Source organism: Phyllobates terribilis, unplaced genomic scaffold (assembly GCF_046119375.1).
Source record: "Phyllobates terribilis strain yellow unplaced genomic scaffold, ASM4611937v1 Scaffold_2__4_contigs__length_985480577, whole genome shotgun sequence".
NCBI lineage: Eukaryota > Metazoa > Chordata > Amphibia > Anura > Dendrobatidae > Phyllobates > Phyllobates terribilis.
Genome location: NW_027362762.1, coordinates 287,753,464 through 287,769,948, shown reverse-complemented (window position 1 = coordinate 287,769,948; position 16,485 = coordinate 287,753,464). Strand labels below are relative to the sequence as shown.

The window sequence follows — 16,485 nt, the reverse complement described above, 5'->3', positions numbered from 1 at the left end:
GGGACCAGCCCTGCCGTCTGGTCACGTGCGCTGCTGTATATGTACATCCAGCATCGCTGCCATAGTGTGCGGGCACGGACGCGGGGAGGACTGGGGAAGGGGTCCCGCTCCTCCGGACGCGGGGAGGACTGGGGAAGGGGTCCCGCTCCTCCGGACGCGGGGAGGACTGGGGAAGGGGGTCCCGCTCCTCCGGACGCGGGGAGGACTGGGGAAGGGGGTCCCGCTCCTCCGGACGCGGGGACGACTGGGGAAGGGGGTCCCGCTCCTCCGGACGCGGGGACGACTGGGGAAGGGGGTCCCGCTCCTCCGGACGCGGGGACGACTGGGGAAGGGGGTCCCGCTCCTCCGGACGCGGGGACGACTGGGGAAGGGGGTCCCGCTCCTCCGGACGCGGGGACGACTGGGGAAGGGGGTCCCGCTCCTCCGGACGCGGGGACGACTGGGGAAGGGGGTCCCGCTCCTCCGGACGCGGGGACGACTGGGGAAGGGGGTCCCGCTCCTCCGGACGCGGGGACGACTGGGGAAGGGGGTCCCGCTCCTCCGGACGAGGGGACGACTGGGGAAGGGGGTCCCGCTCCTCCGGACGCGGGGACGACTGGGGAAGGGGGTCCCGCTCCTCCGGACGCGGGGACGACTGGGGAAGGGGGTCCCGCTCCTCCGGACGCGGGGACGACTGGGGAAGGGGGTCCCGCTCCTCCGGACGCGGGGACGACTGGGGAAGGGGGTCCCGCTCCTCCGGACGCGGGGACGACTGGGGAAGGGGGTCCCGCTCCTCCGGACGCGGGGACGACTGGGGAAGGGGGTCCCGCTCTTCCGGACGCGGGGACGACTGGGGAAGGGGGTCCCGCTCCTCCGGACGCGGGGACGACTGGGGAAGGGGGTCCCGCTCCTCCGGACGCGGGGACGACTGGGGAAGGGGGTCCCGCTCCTCCGGACGCGGGGACGACTGGGGAAGGGGGTCCCGCTCTTCCGGACGCGGGGACGACTGGGGAAGGGGGTCCCGCTCTTCCGGACGCGGGGACGACTGGGGAAGGGGGTCCCGCTCTTCCGGACGCGGGGACGACTGGGGAAGGGGGTCCCGCTCCTCTGAGCATGAAAATAACGGTCATATACGGTGACTTTGAAAAGTATTCACCCCCTTGTCATTTTTCATGTTTTGCTGCCTCACAACCTGGAATTTCACGGTTGTTTTTGAGGGTTTGCATCAGTTCATGTAAAGAACACGTCTACAACTGTGAACATTTGGCTTTCTATTTATTGTGAAACAAACAACAAATAGAACAAAATAACTGAAAACTTCAATGTGCATAACTATTCACCCCCGTAAAGTTAGTACTTTGTAGAGCCCCCCCTTTTTGGATAAGTCTCTATGAGCTTTCCACATCTTGCCACTGGGGTTTTTGCCCATTCCTCAAGGCAAAACTGCTCCAACTCCTTCAAGTTAGAAGGTTTACTCTGGTGAACAGCAATCTTCAATTCTGACCACAGATTCTCAATAGGACTAAGGTCCCGGCTCTGACTAGGCCACTGCAAAACATTTACACGTTTCCCCTTAAACCACATGAGTATTGCTTTAGCAGTATGCTTTGGATCATTGTCTTGTTGGAAGGTGAACCTCCATCCCAGTCTCAAATCACTGATGGACTGAAACAGGTTTTGCTCAAGAATATCCCTGTATTTCGCACCATCCATCTTCCCCTCAACTATTTTCCCTGTCTCTGCTGCTGGAAAACCTCCCCACAGCATGATGCGGTCACCACCAGGTTTCACTGGTTTAGATTTTGTTCTAAATGTGTCTGTCTTAAAGGAAACCTGTCATGTCCCCAAAAGCTGTTATCCTGCAAATATAGGTTTAATCTGCAGGTTAATAGCGTTCTGAAGCTGTCTGACCTGAAAGCCTGGCTACCGAGAAGAAATTAACTTTGTTCCTTCCAACAGCCCCCTGCTTTCAGTTAAAGAAGCCGGCCCGGCTTCTGTCACCGCTCAGTATACAGTGAGTGTCAGCTGTAACCATGCCCTGGCACTGACTGGCAGCCGGCTCATCGGCATATCAATGCAGACACAGCTGTCGTCAGTCAGTGCCAGGCATGGGTATAGCCGCCACTCACTGTGTACTGAGCTGTGACTGAAAACCGGAGGCTGCAGGGAGAAATAAAATATGTATTGTTCCTTTTCTCCCAGTACCTGGGCTTTCAGACTGAGTGCTGCCATGTGTACAACACATACACAATGCTAGGGAGAGAGCCACATTCACACCAAATACTCAGCGTGAGCTTTTTTACCTCAGAATTTGTAAGCAGGACTGTGGAGTCAGTAAGCCAAACCTCCGATTCAGTTTCCACGACTCCCTCATACATGGCTCATGTTTAAGTGATAAATTTACTGTAGCACAGATTAATCTCAGCTAAAAGTCTAGACCTTTAGATCAAGAATAGGACATACATTTATAGGACATTTCATAACTTTCCCAAATTCTTATGAAAAAAATATTCCCCACAAACTGCATTGAACTACTGTACCCAATTTATTATATATTTTAGGAGTTGGAGTCGGTCCATTTTATACCGACTCCACCAAAATGGACTCAGACTCCACAGCCATGTTTGTAAGCCCAAATCAGGAGAGGAACAATCAGAGGAAAAGTATAAGGGTTTGTGCACATGGTCAGGAGCCGCTGCGGGTTTGTCACTGTGTGTTATGCAGCGTCAAACCCGCAGCAGCCAGAAGTTACAGCATAGTGGATGGGATTTGTAGAGATCTCATGCCCACTATGCGTCTCCGTGCACCTGTGGATCACATGCAGACACGGACATGCGGCGCGTCCTTCCAGTTTGTCAATTTCTCTCGTGGAGTCGCTAGTCTCTGCAAGAGAAATTAGATCACTACAATGTATTGAATGCGGTGAATCCACATGGTTCAATGAATACATGAGGATTCGCCTGCGTTCATATAACACAGCGCTTTGGACGCAGCATAAAGTATACTGCACCCAAAGCGCTGCTTGTCCGGATCGTGTGCACATACCCTAATAGAAACACGTCACCACTAATGCATTTATCAACCACTCCAGGTTTTGGCTTACAAAAAAAACTGACTAAATACTGAACGTGTGAACATGGCCTTATAGACAGATCCTCTATAAGGCTACATTTCATCTGTATATTATTATCTCTCTCATTAAGTGCTCATATTTCTGCTCTTGAGTGGTGTTCGCCTCTTATTGAACTTTGGTGCATCTTATTCCTGCCTGCCCCACTATCAGTATTCAGTCAGTATTTTTTCTCAGGAGTGGGAACCAAAACCAGGAGTGGGTGATAAATGCAGAATTGGTGACTTGTTTCTTTTGTACCTTTTCTCTGATTGTTCCTCACCCGGTTTTGGCTCCCACTCCTGAGAAAAAATACTGATCGAGTACTGATAGTGTGGACTAAGACTGGCATACAAAACGCTGTTCTAAATGAATCGGGGTCATTGTGTGTAAAAACTGAACAACCCAAGAATATTACACTTGAATGAAAGAGGCTTGGAAAGAGTACTGAAGTGGTTAATGTGATCAAACGTATTTGTGGCAGTATTGTCTTCCATCTCTTCTGTGTTTGTTCCTTAATATAAGTGTCCCATTGTACTCTGAGCCACGTGGAGGCCTCTGGTCAGGGTCCCTGGACCTTGTGAGGGTCTTGTGCCTTTATGTAATGCAGATATTTGTAAGCACATGTTGTATCTAGAAATGCTGGAAGCAATCTGACCTCCTCAGCATTCAGTATGGAGGCCTAGAGTCAGTCAGCTGCCCCAAAGCATGTGCTGCTAGGAATCTCCGCATTGTACTATGGTCCCTAGTGTGAGCGGGGCACACGGGTGTCCTTTAGGGACATGTATTAAACTACCTTATTAAACTCCAAAACCGAGAAGAGATGTGCTAAGCGAGGAAAGCAAAGTATTACATTGTACTCCCTGCTATTGTCTCTTCTGTATTTGCCCTGATCTGGGATGGTCTGCTCTATGGTCATTGTGGATGCTGTATGGCCGCACATGGTGAGCCACACGCGGAGGGTTGTATGGCACGTGTGGCCGTGGTTGGGTCTGCGGGTATAACCTGTCACATCTCGCTGCTGGTCCCCCATGTCTAGTGCAGAAGATAGCCTTCTCTGTTTCTCTTGCAGAGCGTCCCATATGATCATTTCACTGGTTGAAAACCATCCCGATTACCAGGTGATAAATCTGGATAAGGTAAGATGTGCTGCTCTGAATGCAGAAGCCGTTGTGGGTGACGTTACATTAGGAATTTATATAGATGCAGCTTCCCAGCATACATCAGCATTAGATTTGTTCTTGTATAGGGTGAGGACCAGGGCTATGGAGTCTGAGTCGGTATAAAATGGACCGACTCAGACTCCTAAAATATATAATAAATTGGGTACAGTAGTTCAGTGCAGAATGTGCTGAATATTTTTTCATAGGAATTTTGGAAAGTTATGAAATGTCCTATAAATGGCTGTTCTATTCCTGATCTAAGGCTACATTCACACACAGCGTTTTTGCTGCTTTTTTTGAGGATACGTTTTTCAGCTGCAAAAGCAGATCAGCTTTTTAAAAAACCGCATCACCTGAAAGGTTTTTGAGCTCATAGATAATGTTTTCAATAGCAAAAGCCGATTAGAAAAATGCCGCACAAACTGACATGCTCATTCTTTGTGAGGATCCGATGGGCGGATTTTAGGACGCACTTCCCGGAAGCGCGAGTTAAATGCCGCTGTCAGAGATCGACAGCGGCATTTAACATGTTAACAGCCACGGGTGGATCGCGATTCCACCTGCGGCTGTTGCGGGCACATGTCAGCTGTAATAATCAGCTGACATGTGCTCGGTTCAGCGCAGGCTCACCGCCGGAGCCCTCACTGAACCGGGGGATTACAGTCTGTGCGTACTAATACGTCACAGGCTGTAAAGGGGATAATCGCAGATGGCATTTCTGCTTCAATGAAACAGAGAGAGAGACAGCTATTGGAAAATAAAATTTTTCTGGCAGCTGTTTATGTGGACTCAAGTCATCATATACTGCGTGATGATCAACAGCTTACTAAAGGAAAAGAAGCTCTGACTGAGGTAGCAGTTAGGATGAGTGGCCTACAGGAGGTCTGCCAGGCGCAAGAGAACTTGGGACCTGACAGTGCTACTGCTGCCATATCTTCATCCTCATCAGATGAGGAGTTTGACTTTGACATGGAGCAGGCAAAGCATTGCCGCAAGGAAAAAGATTTCTCTCCGTCTCCTATAGCAAGCAGATTGACCATATTTCAGCAAAATGTTTCACTTGCTCTCAAAGAAATAGAAAAATTCAACAGTTCATCAAAACCGACTGTGCATGAGGCAATTTCTTTATACCCGGAAATTGTTAGAGATGATGCCCATGTGGTTACGGCTTTGCCTCCAACCCACGTTAGTGTAGAGAGGTTGTTCTCTAGCCTTAAAATTATTAGGTCAGATTTGAGGTCATCTATGAAGGAGGATCTGATGGAGGCAATTCTATTTCTTAGAACAAATTCATAGACTGCACAGATGTTATTTAGTATGTTTTTGTTGAAAACTGTTTGTTGCCACTTACATAGTTTATAATATATATATTCGATACTACATAGTGTATTACATATTTACAATTTATTACAGTTTTTTGTGTTCTAAAGTTGTATTCCAATAAATATATATTATATTCTATCTAAATATCTTGATTATTGTATCATAAAAATGATTAAATGTCTGATGTTCACATTGTACTACAATAAATTTTTCACTTAAATATAAGCAATATATGTGGGAGTCGGAGTCGTGGAGTGGGAGTCGGTGTAAGGGAAATTGAGGAGTCACAGCCGCGGCTTTGGCTTACCGACTCCACAGCCCTGGTGAGGACACATAGTTTATCTGTCAAGGCTTTTATCACAGTCGTGTTGCAAAAAGGCATTGCCGAAACATTTAGGATATGTGCACACGTCTTTTTCACCTGCCACATTTTCTAAGGAAGACTCTGCAGAAAAATGTTTTTTTTTTTTTTGTCATTTCTTGATTTCCAACATTTTTTGATCCTGCATTTTTATTTTTTTTAGTGCCATATTCTGGACTTTTTTTTTTTTTTTTTTTTAAATCAATTCAACCGCTATCAGTTTTTCACGCAAAATGCTCATAAAGATGCCTGGCCATTTTTTGAGCTTTCCCGTTTACAATTCTTGTAAGGTATAGAGCGTGTTCAGATCGGAAAATGCCGAAAGAATGGTCAGCTCACTTCTTTTAACCACTTGGTGTCTTTGGAAACCTGAAGAGGTTAAAAGCTGCTCGAGAGGCTGAACATATGTACAAGTTATTTTTCCCTAGTAATGTTCATTCTTTTGAGCATTTTCTGGGCACCTTTTCAGGCGGGTTTCTCAGCGGACGTCATGTGCACATACCCGAAGGGTCGTTTCATCTTCCAGAATGATGACGTATTTCTGTTATATCCCATAACTATGATAGATGGGGGTCTGGCCTCTGGGACCATGTTTGATCCTGAGAATTCAGGGGTTGCATCCCCTTCAGTATTTTCCCTGCACAGAGGCACTTGTGCAGCCGGCTGTATTTATTAGCATTGGGCAGAGAAAAACTACGAAGGAGACGCAGCTTTACGCCCTACGGCCTCTCTCCTCTCGATTTGTGGGGGTCCTGATGGTTGGAACACACTGGCTCTAAAGTGATAGTATATACCAGGGCTGTGGAGTCTGTAAGCCAAACCTCCGGCTCCTCAATTTCCCTGACTCCGACTCCACAGCACGGCCTCACTACTGAGCGTGTACATAAAGATTCATCTCAACTAAAAGCCAAGATCCTTAGATCAGGAACAAAAGACATTTATAGGACATTTCATAACTTTCCCAAATTCTTATGAAAAAAATATTCCCCACAAACTACATTTAACTACTGTACCCAATTTATTATATATTTTAGGAGTCGGCCCATTATATTCCGACTCCTACTCCACAGCCTTGGTATATACCAGAGATGTCATTTCCAGCATGTGGTAAAACAACAACAAAAAAGATGAATAAATGAGGTTCTGTACTGACGGGACGCGGTGTTCTAATATTCACGCATAGATTCATGATGGGTTATTATATAGCTTTTACTCTTAGAGTGAATTGATTTCTAATAGTGCGACTTCTTTTTCTCCTCAGCTTGATTATTGTGCCAGCTTGAAAAATCTTGATGCCATTTCAAGTAAAGCCAATTACAAGTTCTTACAGGTATGGTACGTCCTTCACATCCCGCGTGATTACCAGGAGAGCCCAGCGGTCAGAGACAGACATGCCATTTTACCACAAAATGGAGCGGTGACACAAAAACCTGGAAGGGCCTGTGCACACCTTCAGTGTTTCATCAGTATTTTACCTCAGTATTTGTAAGCCAAAACCAGGACAGGAACAATCAGAGGAAAAGTATAATAGAAACAAGTCACCACTTCTGTATCTATCACCCACTCCTGGTTTTGGCTTAAAAATGCTGAGGTAAAATACTGAAAGTGTGAATGTGGCCTAACAGATTGAGACCAAAGGTGCGACACAAAACTGCAGCATTTTGTGGTAAAACTAGTTTGGATTGTGTCTCGGCTTCACAACAATCACAACTTGAGATTTCACAAAAAGTACTGTAAGGTGTGGTAGAAAAGTACAATTCTGTCCTTGCTATAGGACATAAGTCCATATAGTGATTTGTTGTGCAGTCTTTAAAGCTGCTGATTGCAGACAAATTCCAGAAATGAAATGGGAGTCAATATGTGATGTCGTGTTATGGCTGATTACATCTATCCTTATACCTCAGGGGGATATCTGTGACTCGCACTTTATAAAGCAGCTCTTTGAAACCGAAAATATAGATGTGGTTTTACATTTTGCTGCACAGACCCATGTAGGTGAGTGTGCTGACACTATTATTACTCCCATTGTCCTCATGGAAAATGTATCATGTAATCCAGGTTAGTTTTATTATGTAGTTTATAAACTTGGTGAATAAGTTAATGGGGCATATTTATCAAAACTGTCCTTAGACAGCCTTAAAATGTGCAAAAACAATCAAACTGCTCCATGTTGTGTGATAGATCTGTCTAAAGCCACGTTCACACGTTCAGTATTTTGCTTCAGTTTTTTTTTACCTCAGTATGTGTAAGCCAAAACCAGGAAAGGAACAATCAGAGGAAAAGTATCACCCACTCCTGGTTTTGGTTACTGATGTAAAATACTGACCAAATACTGAGTGTGTGAACGTGGCCTTATTGTAAGACTATTTAGTCTAAAGCTTCCCATACACATTAGACTGTCGGCCGAACCAACTAATATTCATGGGTTCAAGCACTAGTCCAATGTGTATGGAGGCTCCAGACAACTTATTGTTGGGGAAGATAGTGATCCGGCATGTCCAATTTTGGACTGCCGATCATATTGTCTTCTAGAGATACGACATTGCCAGAGATGTCTAGTGACTGCTGTCTGATACAGAACACTGAAGCGCTACTATGTGTGGTAGAGCTGGCTGACAGCCATCTAAGGTGTATGGCCCCCTAAGGTTTACACCACCTAGCAACTGGCTTACTTTGTTCCAAAAATGGGCACCACAATCCTGCCACGGTCTTGTACGCTCAGCCACAACCTTTTCAGAAAGGCTACGCTCCTTTTCAAACATATAGTTAAAAGTTTCTAAAACCTATCATCAATTTGGTGCAAGTCAGGAAAGGTTTTTTGGCACAGTTATGATGCATTTAACTTGATGAATATGCCCCAATGTTCCTGGTCATGAACTTAGAGACAGATTCACTATTGCATTTGCGTCTGTTATTCGATTAGTTTTTGTGTGTTTTTAATTTGCGCTTTCTTGTTCTTTTGCATCTTTTCCATAGTCTATTTTATGTGTTCACCTTTGTTTTTTATGTTTGTCTTTGTGGGTGGGATTTCCAGATCTACTCGGCTGATTCATCAGTTGCGAGTTTTTAAAACTCACCAAATAGTTGTGCACATTCCCTCTAGCCCCTCGCCCCACCTGGAGTGATCTTGAGTGTGTCTGAAATTTTTGTTCAAATTTAGGGACATTTCAGTAGAACACGCGATTTTCATAAAATTAAAATAAAAGGTCAAAGTCCTCTCTTGATATGTCATATTTTTAGATTTGCCTCTTTGTTAGGTATCATGCATGTCAGTGTTGTAGAAGTAGTAACATACTCCCTGGCCACCATATTCTTTCAGCTTCAGTACCGTGTAACCACATCTGTAACCGGCTAGATCACTATTTGGAGCGATGATTACTCTCTCAATGTCAGTTTATGAGGCTCGGAACAACACTCTGTAGCGTCTTTCTGAGTCTCATAGATTTGTGTTGAAAAAGTGACCTCTGCTCCACACAGCAAACACAGGTAACCAAATATACCGTCACGTGGTGCCACAGCGGACTGGAGAGCCACTGAAACCGACAGATGACACAACCGGTGGGTATGTCACTACTTTCATGACACTTAAGACACAAGAACTAACAAAAGGGAAAAAAATCCCTGGAAAGGCGCTTTAAGGAAAAAAAATAAAAGAACATTTCTAGTTTTGCACAAAATTCAGGAACCCCGTGCGTCATTTTGAAGAATTTAGTGAAAAAAAATATCAGTTAATACCAGAAGACAAAAAGAAAAGTGATTTAAAAAAAAAAAAAAAACCCTCTAATGATTATCGGGCCCGTATGGTGGCATATATTTTTTTAATGACCCCCTTCTCTGGGGCTGGCTACATTGGTAACACACACTTCTCTCCTGTATAGTCCAGCAGGGGTGTGTACGCTTAGGCTATGTTCACACGTTGCATTTTTGCTGCGTTTGTTTTCCGCAGGCAAAATCTGCTCTTGGCAGAAAAGAAGCAACGTCAAAAAAAGCAGGTTTTGCTGAGTTTGTGGCTTTTTTTTTTTTTTTACTGCATTTTGTCAGGGTACATTTGTCTCTTGTGCATGCTGATAAACAGAGCCGGCGTCAGCACCCGGCGCACCCGGGCAAATGCCGGGGCCCTGAGCAGGCAGAGGGGCCCACTGGCGGTCGCGCACCCCGCTGGGCTATGGGCGGAGGAGAGCGGTGTCAGCGCCCGCCCTTCTCCCCCGCTTTCTCAGAGCCCCGGCAGCTGGATACTTACCCCTCCCCGTGCCTCCGCAGATCCGCTGTCTTCCTGCTCTGCGCTCTCTGTGACGTCTCAGGTCAGAGGGCGTGGTGACGTCTTTACACCGCGCCCTCCCCTGAGCCGTCACAGGGAGCGCTGAGCAGGAAGACGCCGACAACGCTGGAGTTCGGACCCGAGCAGCGGGCAGCAGGTAGCAGGTGAGGAGAAGGGAGGTGAGTATTTGATTTTTTTTTTTTAATGTATGGAGGCATGGGGCAGTATAAAGAGAGGGGGGGACATCCTGCATGGGGCATTATAAAGAAGGGGGGGTGACATCCTGCATGGGGCATTATAAGGTGGGGAACAGCCTGCATGGGGCATTATAAAGGGGGGGGCAGCCTGCATAGTGCATTATGTGGGGGGTAACAGCCTGCATGGAGCATTAAAAGGGGGGGGGGCCTGTATGGGGCATTATGTGGGGGGTAACAGCCTGCATGGAGCATTATAAGGGGGGGGGGACAGCCTGTATGGGGCATTATAAGGTGGGGAACAGCCTGCATGGGGCATTATAAAGGGGGGGGGGGGCAGCCTGCATAGTGCATTATGTGGGGGGTAACAGCCTGCATGGAGCATTAAAGGGGGGGGGGGGCTGTATGGGGCATTATGTGGGGGGGGTAACAGCCTGCATGGAGCATTATAAGGGGGGGACAGCCTGTATGGGGCATTATGTGGGGGGTAACAGCCTGCATGCGGCATTATATGGGGGCCAGTATCCTGTATGGAGCGTTATATGGGGGCCAGTATCCTGTATGGAGCGTTATATAGGGGCCAGTATCCTGTATGGAGTTTTATAAGGGGACCAGTATCCTGTATGGAGCATTATATGGGGACCAGTATCCTGTATGGAGCCTTATATGGGGGCCAGTATTCTGTATGGAGCCTTATATGGGGGCCAGTATTCTGTATGGAGCCTTATATGGGGGCCAGTATTCCGTATGGAGCCTTATATGGAGGCCAGTATTCCGTATGGAGCCTTATATGGGGGCCAGTATTTCGTATGGAGCCTTTATATGGGGGCCAGTATTCCGTATGGAGCCTTTATATGGGGGCCAGTATTCCGTATGGAGCCTTTATATGGGGGCCAGTATTCCGTATGGAGCCTTATATGGGGGCCAGTATTCCGTATGGAGCCTTATATGGGGGCCAGTATTCCGTATGGAGCCTTATATGGGGGCCAGTATTCTGTATGGAGCGATTCGCCGGTTTCTGAGCTATTGTGGAGTTTACAATAGATATCACTCATGTAATGTAAGAAGTGAAATCTTTGCATTGTACTATAATATAATATAATATTTTTTTTTTTTTTCTACGCCACATCTCTGCATCATGAATCGTGGTATGTGTTAAAGGGGCCCACTGAGACTCTTTCGCCCGAGGCCCAGAAAAACCTGGAGCCGGCCCTGCTGATAAAGTTTAGCGCATAAAAAAATAACATGATTCAACTTTATCAGGTTTTGGCACCATAAACACAGCAAAGCCTGATACCTGCATTTTTTTCAGATTTTTTGCACTACCCATTGCTTTCTATGGGTGAAAAATGCTGAGAAAACGCTGAAAGAAATGACACACTGCACTTTGCAAAAACGCAGCAGTGTGCCATATTAGTCAGGGAAAAAAACAATGTGTGTGCATAAGATTTCTGAAATCTCATAGACTTTGCGGTACTGTGAAACGCAGCTTAATATTTGCATAAAAAAAATGCAACATGTGAACATAGGCTTAATGGCAGAGAAATGTCATAGATTACAGTCTCCACAGTCGTATGTAGACTGGGGTCGATGTATACAGAACGTTATCTTTATGCATACTAAGTACCGTGCCAGCCAGAATGAATCGCACTTATTGTGGTTTTTTTTTTGGTTTTTTTACACTAACACATTTACATCAGATATCCTTACTTATTTAGTAGTATAACAGTATCATTAATTCACCTACGCTTTGTAATATTTTCCTGTTTTTTTTCCGACTGGATATTTAATGAGAAATAAAAAAATGTAAACAAAAATATTTTAAAATGTGTATTTAATTGTAGATTACTTATACCTAGACCAGGCAGGTATAAGATGCACAAGGTTTGTCTGGTGCAAACTGTGTGATAAGTCTGGCACATCTTGTTAGATACTATTCCTTATTTACTGGCTCAGGCTATGGGACTACGATGCAGAAATGCTGCGGATTTTTTCTGAGCGTTTCTGCATCTCCCTGGCAGAAAAAACACATGCGGATTGTACATGCGTTTTTCCTGCCAGGTAGAAGCGTTTGTCAAGCGTTCTTCACATGCATTTCCGCATGCGGGTTGTCAAGCGCTTTCCAAGCGATTTTAGCATCACTTGGAAAGTGCTTGACAACTTGGTCACACTATATAAATCCATGCAACCAGCATGGATTTTATATAGTGTGACCAAGTTAGTTAAAAAAAAAAGAATAAAAATGGTAAGAAATAAAATAAAAACATTATACTCACCTTCCGATGGCCCCCAGTCTCCTTCTCCGGTATCCCCGGTGTCTCGCAGTGGTGTAAAAGGACCTTCCATGACGTCATTTAGTCACGTGACAGGTCACGCGACCGCCAACATCAGCTGTCGCGTGACCTGTCTCATGACTGAGTGACGTCATGAAAGGTCCTTTTACACCATCACGAGCCACCAGGGTGCCAGGATGTACCGGATAGAAGATCGCGGGCCATTAGAAGCTGAGTATAATGTTTGTTTTGTTTTTTTTTTATTTTAAATTCTTTTTGTTTTTTACAGGTTCTATGGTACCGGGTCTGGATGAGAGTCTCCTCTTCTCCAAACCTGGGTACCATCCGCACATTGAACCGCATGATATCCACATGTGCACATGTAGTCATGCGGATATTAAGCGATTCAACGCAAGTCAATGGCGGCAAAAACGCCGCTCTTCCACAAAATAATTGGTAGTGCTGCGTTTTTTCCGCAAGGATAATCCGCAGCGGAAATTTCCGCAGCATGTGCACAGCACATGCGGATTATCATTGGGGAACATGGCAGACTTTCTACCAAGCGTTTAAGCATTTCTTCAGCGTAACTGCCTCTGTGGAAACGCTTAAAAACTCATAGTGGGCACACAGCCTTACTGGTTCTTTTTGGTTGACTTATTTTTGTGTCAAAATTATTGTAGCATGTAGGTGCCTATTAAGCAATACTTAATATTTTTTTTATTTTTTTATAAAGACCAGATCTAGTGAGGTGCAAAAAAGTGGTTAAAAAGCAGATAAACTTTTCGTGGCTGTTTATTGGCGCTCGCTCAGCCAAAATTCTGGTGCATTTAGTAAATGTTTCCCGGTGTGTGGCAACCAACCTGTAAGACAGCCTACAATGTGGTGAATGTTCACAAGGAGCAATCTTTGTCTTTAATCCATAATGCGGACCTATATATAAGGAGTACGTTTTATAAATATGACAGGGGTTCTAAGGTTGGCTTTTAGGAAAGACCTACTGTGTATTTGACTACTGGAAGAAATATGTTGGGAACTCTAACCAGCTGCATTACTTAAAAGTGCTTTTTCCCAACAGATCTGTCTTTTTTGGATTCCTTTAAGTTTGCATATGTGAATATCGTTGGAACACACATTCTTCTCAATGCTGCCTATGAAGCCGGAGTGGAAAAGTTTGTCTACATAAGTACAGATGAAGTTTATGGTGGAAGCCTCAATGAGGTACCTGCTTATAAAGGGTTTGTGATATAAAGACAGCCCCCTATAGACAGTGTCTGGACGAAAAAAACGGAAGTCCCCTATAGACAGTGTCTGGATGAAAAAAACGGAAGCCCCCTATAGACCATGAAAAAGTGCTCAGATGATCAAAAACCGCTAAAAAAAGATGCACCAGGTTTACAAAACTCAATATGAAAGGAGTGATTCCTGAAGCGTCTTCTGCTTGAAAAGTGTCTGTATTTGACTGCTAGAAAAAGATGCAGTGTGAACATACTCTTAGACTACATTCCCCCAATGAGTTTTTATCGCTTTTTTGATGCTGCATGTTGATCCTGCGTCACAAATGCAGCAAAGTGGATGGGATTTCTGGAAATCTCATGCCCCCTATGCTTCCTTCCAACGCCTTGTAAACTCACCTGCGGTGCATTTTTTCCAATCTGCAGCATGTCAGGTATGTAGAGTTTTCTGTGCAGAATTTTCCCATAAAATTACATTTAGATGCGGAAATTCCGCAGGTAAAAAAACCAAACACAAAAACGCAAGTAACCTAATTTAAATACTAGGTGCACACATTCTGCAACATCAAACTCACAAATCCCAACGTAGCCTTAAAGTAATTCACCTCAAAGTAAAAAAAAATAATAATTTTGCAGAATCCACCTTGAGAATATATTGTAAAATCACTTTGTGACTCTCAAATTCTTGACGCTACAGTGTAAGATCTGGCAATTCCCCTCAATAAAACCCTAGCGCATGAACATTTAAGTCTGCCATAAACATGAGAAGGGAGCCGGCCGAACCATTGTTCGTCTGGTAGTCATCTTGGCTTTCTTGGCCCCCTCAGATAGTAGCTTATTATTAACCCTATAAGATCAGTTTATTTTCAGGAGACCTAATTGCCAACTTAGAGAGGATGATCCAGACCATTAAATGACTTCCGATTGACTATATGATAGCCAATTCACAGACGTTTACTGACCTGTTTCACAGGCCAACTAAATATTGATGGAGTATTAAGTATTGCTGATCTGATCTTGTGAGATGTAATGACATTTATGTCTCGCTCTCCAGTGAGATCAGGGATGTCATATGTCTGACACAGGAGCAGTCTGTTCTGGGCTACTCCTGTGTGAGACCTAAGGACACACTGCACTGATCTCATGGCAGACTGATTACAAGTTGCCTGAGCACAACAGACATTAATGTGATTTCTGTCCTATCCCTGGACAGGCAGTGTGTGGGGGAGGGGCAGTACAGTAGAGGTGAAAGGAGTGCTGATTGAAGTGTTTGTACTGAGACACAGCTAGACTCAGCTGTACTGTCCCCCCCCACACACACACACACACACACTGAATCATACAGGAGGTTAGACCAGGAGATCAGGGCTGTATCATTACATCTCACACTGAGAGAATCACTCTAAGTTATTGTGAGCCGTGTTGTTTCTGCTGTTACTGCCTGCTTGTGATTGGTCAGCATCATACAGGAAGAAGTAGTACACCCCCCCCAGTGAACTCTGATAATGCCCACTTGAACAGAGTCAAAATAAATAATGAAAAAAGGAGTATTCAGCTCTGCAGCCACTATTACATCCTGTGTCCAGTTCAACATGAAAAATTTTGTGAAAGGTCCTCTTTAATAATAATAATAATAACAATAATCTTTTTATTTATATAGCACCAACATATTCTGCAGCACTTTACAATTCTGACAATTTACAGACATTACCGGCACTGTCCCCATTGGGGCTCACAATCCACATTCCCTATCAGTGTGTCTTTGGAGCTGAAATGAGAAGTGCATAGTAATCTTGTCCTGTAATATATGTACATTGGATTGTATGAGTGGCTGTGCCAGCACGGTTGGGATTATAGAAATCTATTGGGCAGCATGTGGCCCCTAAGTATGTCTAGTAACTGTGTATTAGAGTATTCCTTAGGTCCACAGGCAGTAATGTGCTGTCATAAAGAATTATGTTGAAACAAAAATTGTTACAAATTAAAATAACCCCAAGAAGACCTAAAAATGTAAATATCTATCTATATTTCAATAAGAACTAAAAATAAACTTTTCCTCAAATAGATGTACTATATACCCGAAATTGATATGTAAGAAAAATATGAAAAAAATAACAAGTATTTAAATAGGTCCAAATTGTCACAGTCCCTAAAGCCAACAAAATGGCTCCGTGTATAAGGGGTTAATATTTCATTCCATGTGAAAGTGTCCAGTCATTAGAGGATAGGGGTCATTACGGTATGTCCCCACATGTGCACTGACAGGTGAGAATGTCGGAATTTGTATATACAAAACCACAATAACTGAGAGCGCTGGCTGTCCTGGGGTATCTAGCCAGTTCCCTAAAAGTGCCATACTGTGCTAAAGCTGCTTCCACACAGCGCTGCCCCCTGTCCTGTTGGCAGCAGTCACTTACTGACGCTCCCTTTCTATACAGAGTCTGGTGGTTAGAGGTCACATTGATGGAAACAATGATGCTGAAAATTTGGATTGTGTTATTCCCAGCACAACATTATGTAGATGAATCTCTTCATTACAGAATATCTTGCCCAGTTTTCTGAACATTATTCCACTTCATTGCCATCTTTAAAA

General features: G+C 44.7%; 1 protein-coding gene across 2 annotated transcripts in view; it reads left to right on the top strand.

Annotated features, from left to right (window-relative positions):
- Positions 1 to 16,485, top strand: part of TGDS (TDP-glucose 4,6-dehydratase) — a 39,737-nt gene that overhangs the window by 311 nt on the left and 22,941 nt on the right. For both annotated transcript variants that reach the window (XM_073664142.1, XM_073664141.1), the window contains exons 2-5: positions 4,161 to 4,227; positions 7,197 to 7,265; positions 7,840 to 7,930; positions 13,736 to 13,878. In XM_073664142.1, the coding sequence (XP_073520243.1) occupies positions 4,171 to 4,227; positions 7,197 to 7,265; positions 7,840 to 7,930; positions 13,736 to 13,878 (360 nt within the window). In that variant the 5' untranslated portion in view covers positions 4,161 to 4,170. The remainder of the gene's footprint in view (positions 1 to 4,160; positions 4,228 to 7,196; positions 7,266 to 7,839; positions 7,931 to 13,735; positions 13,879 to 16,485) is intronic.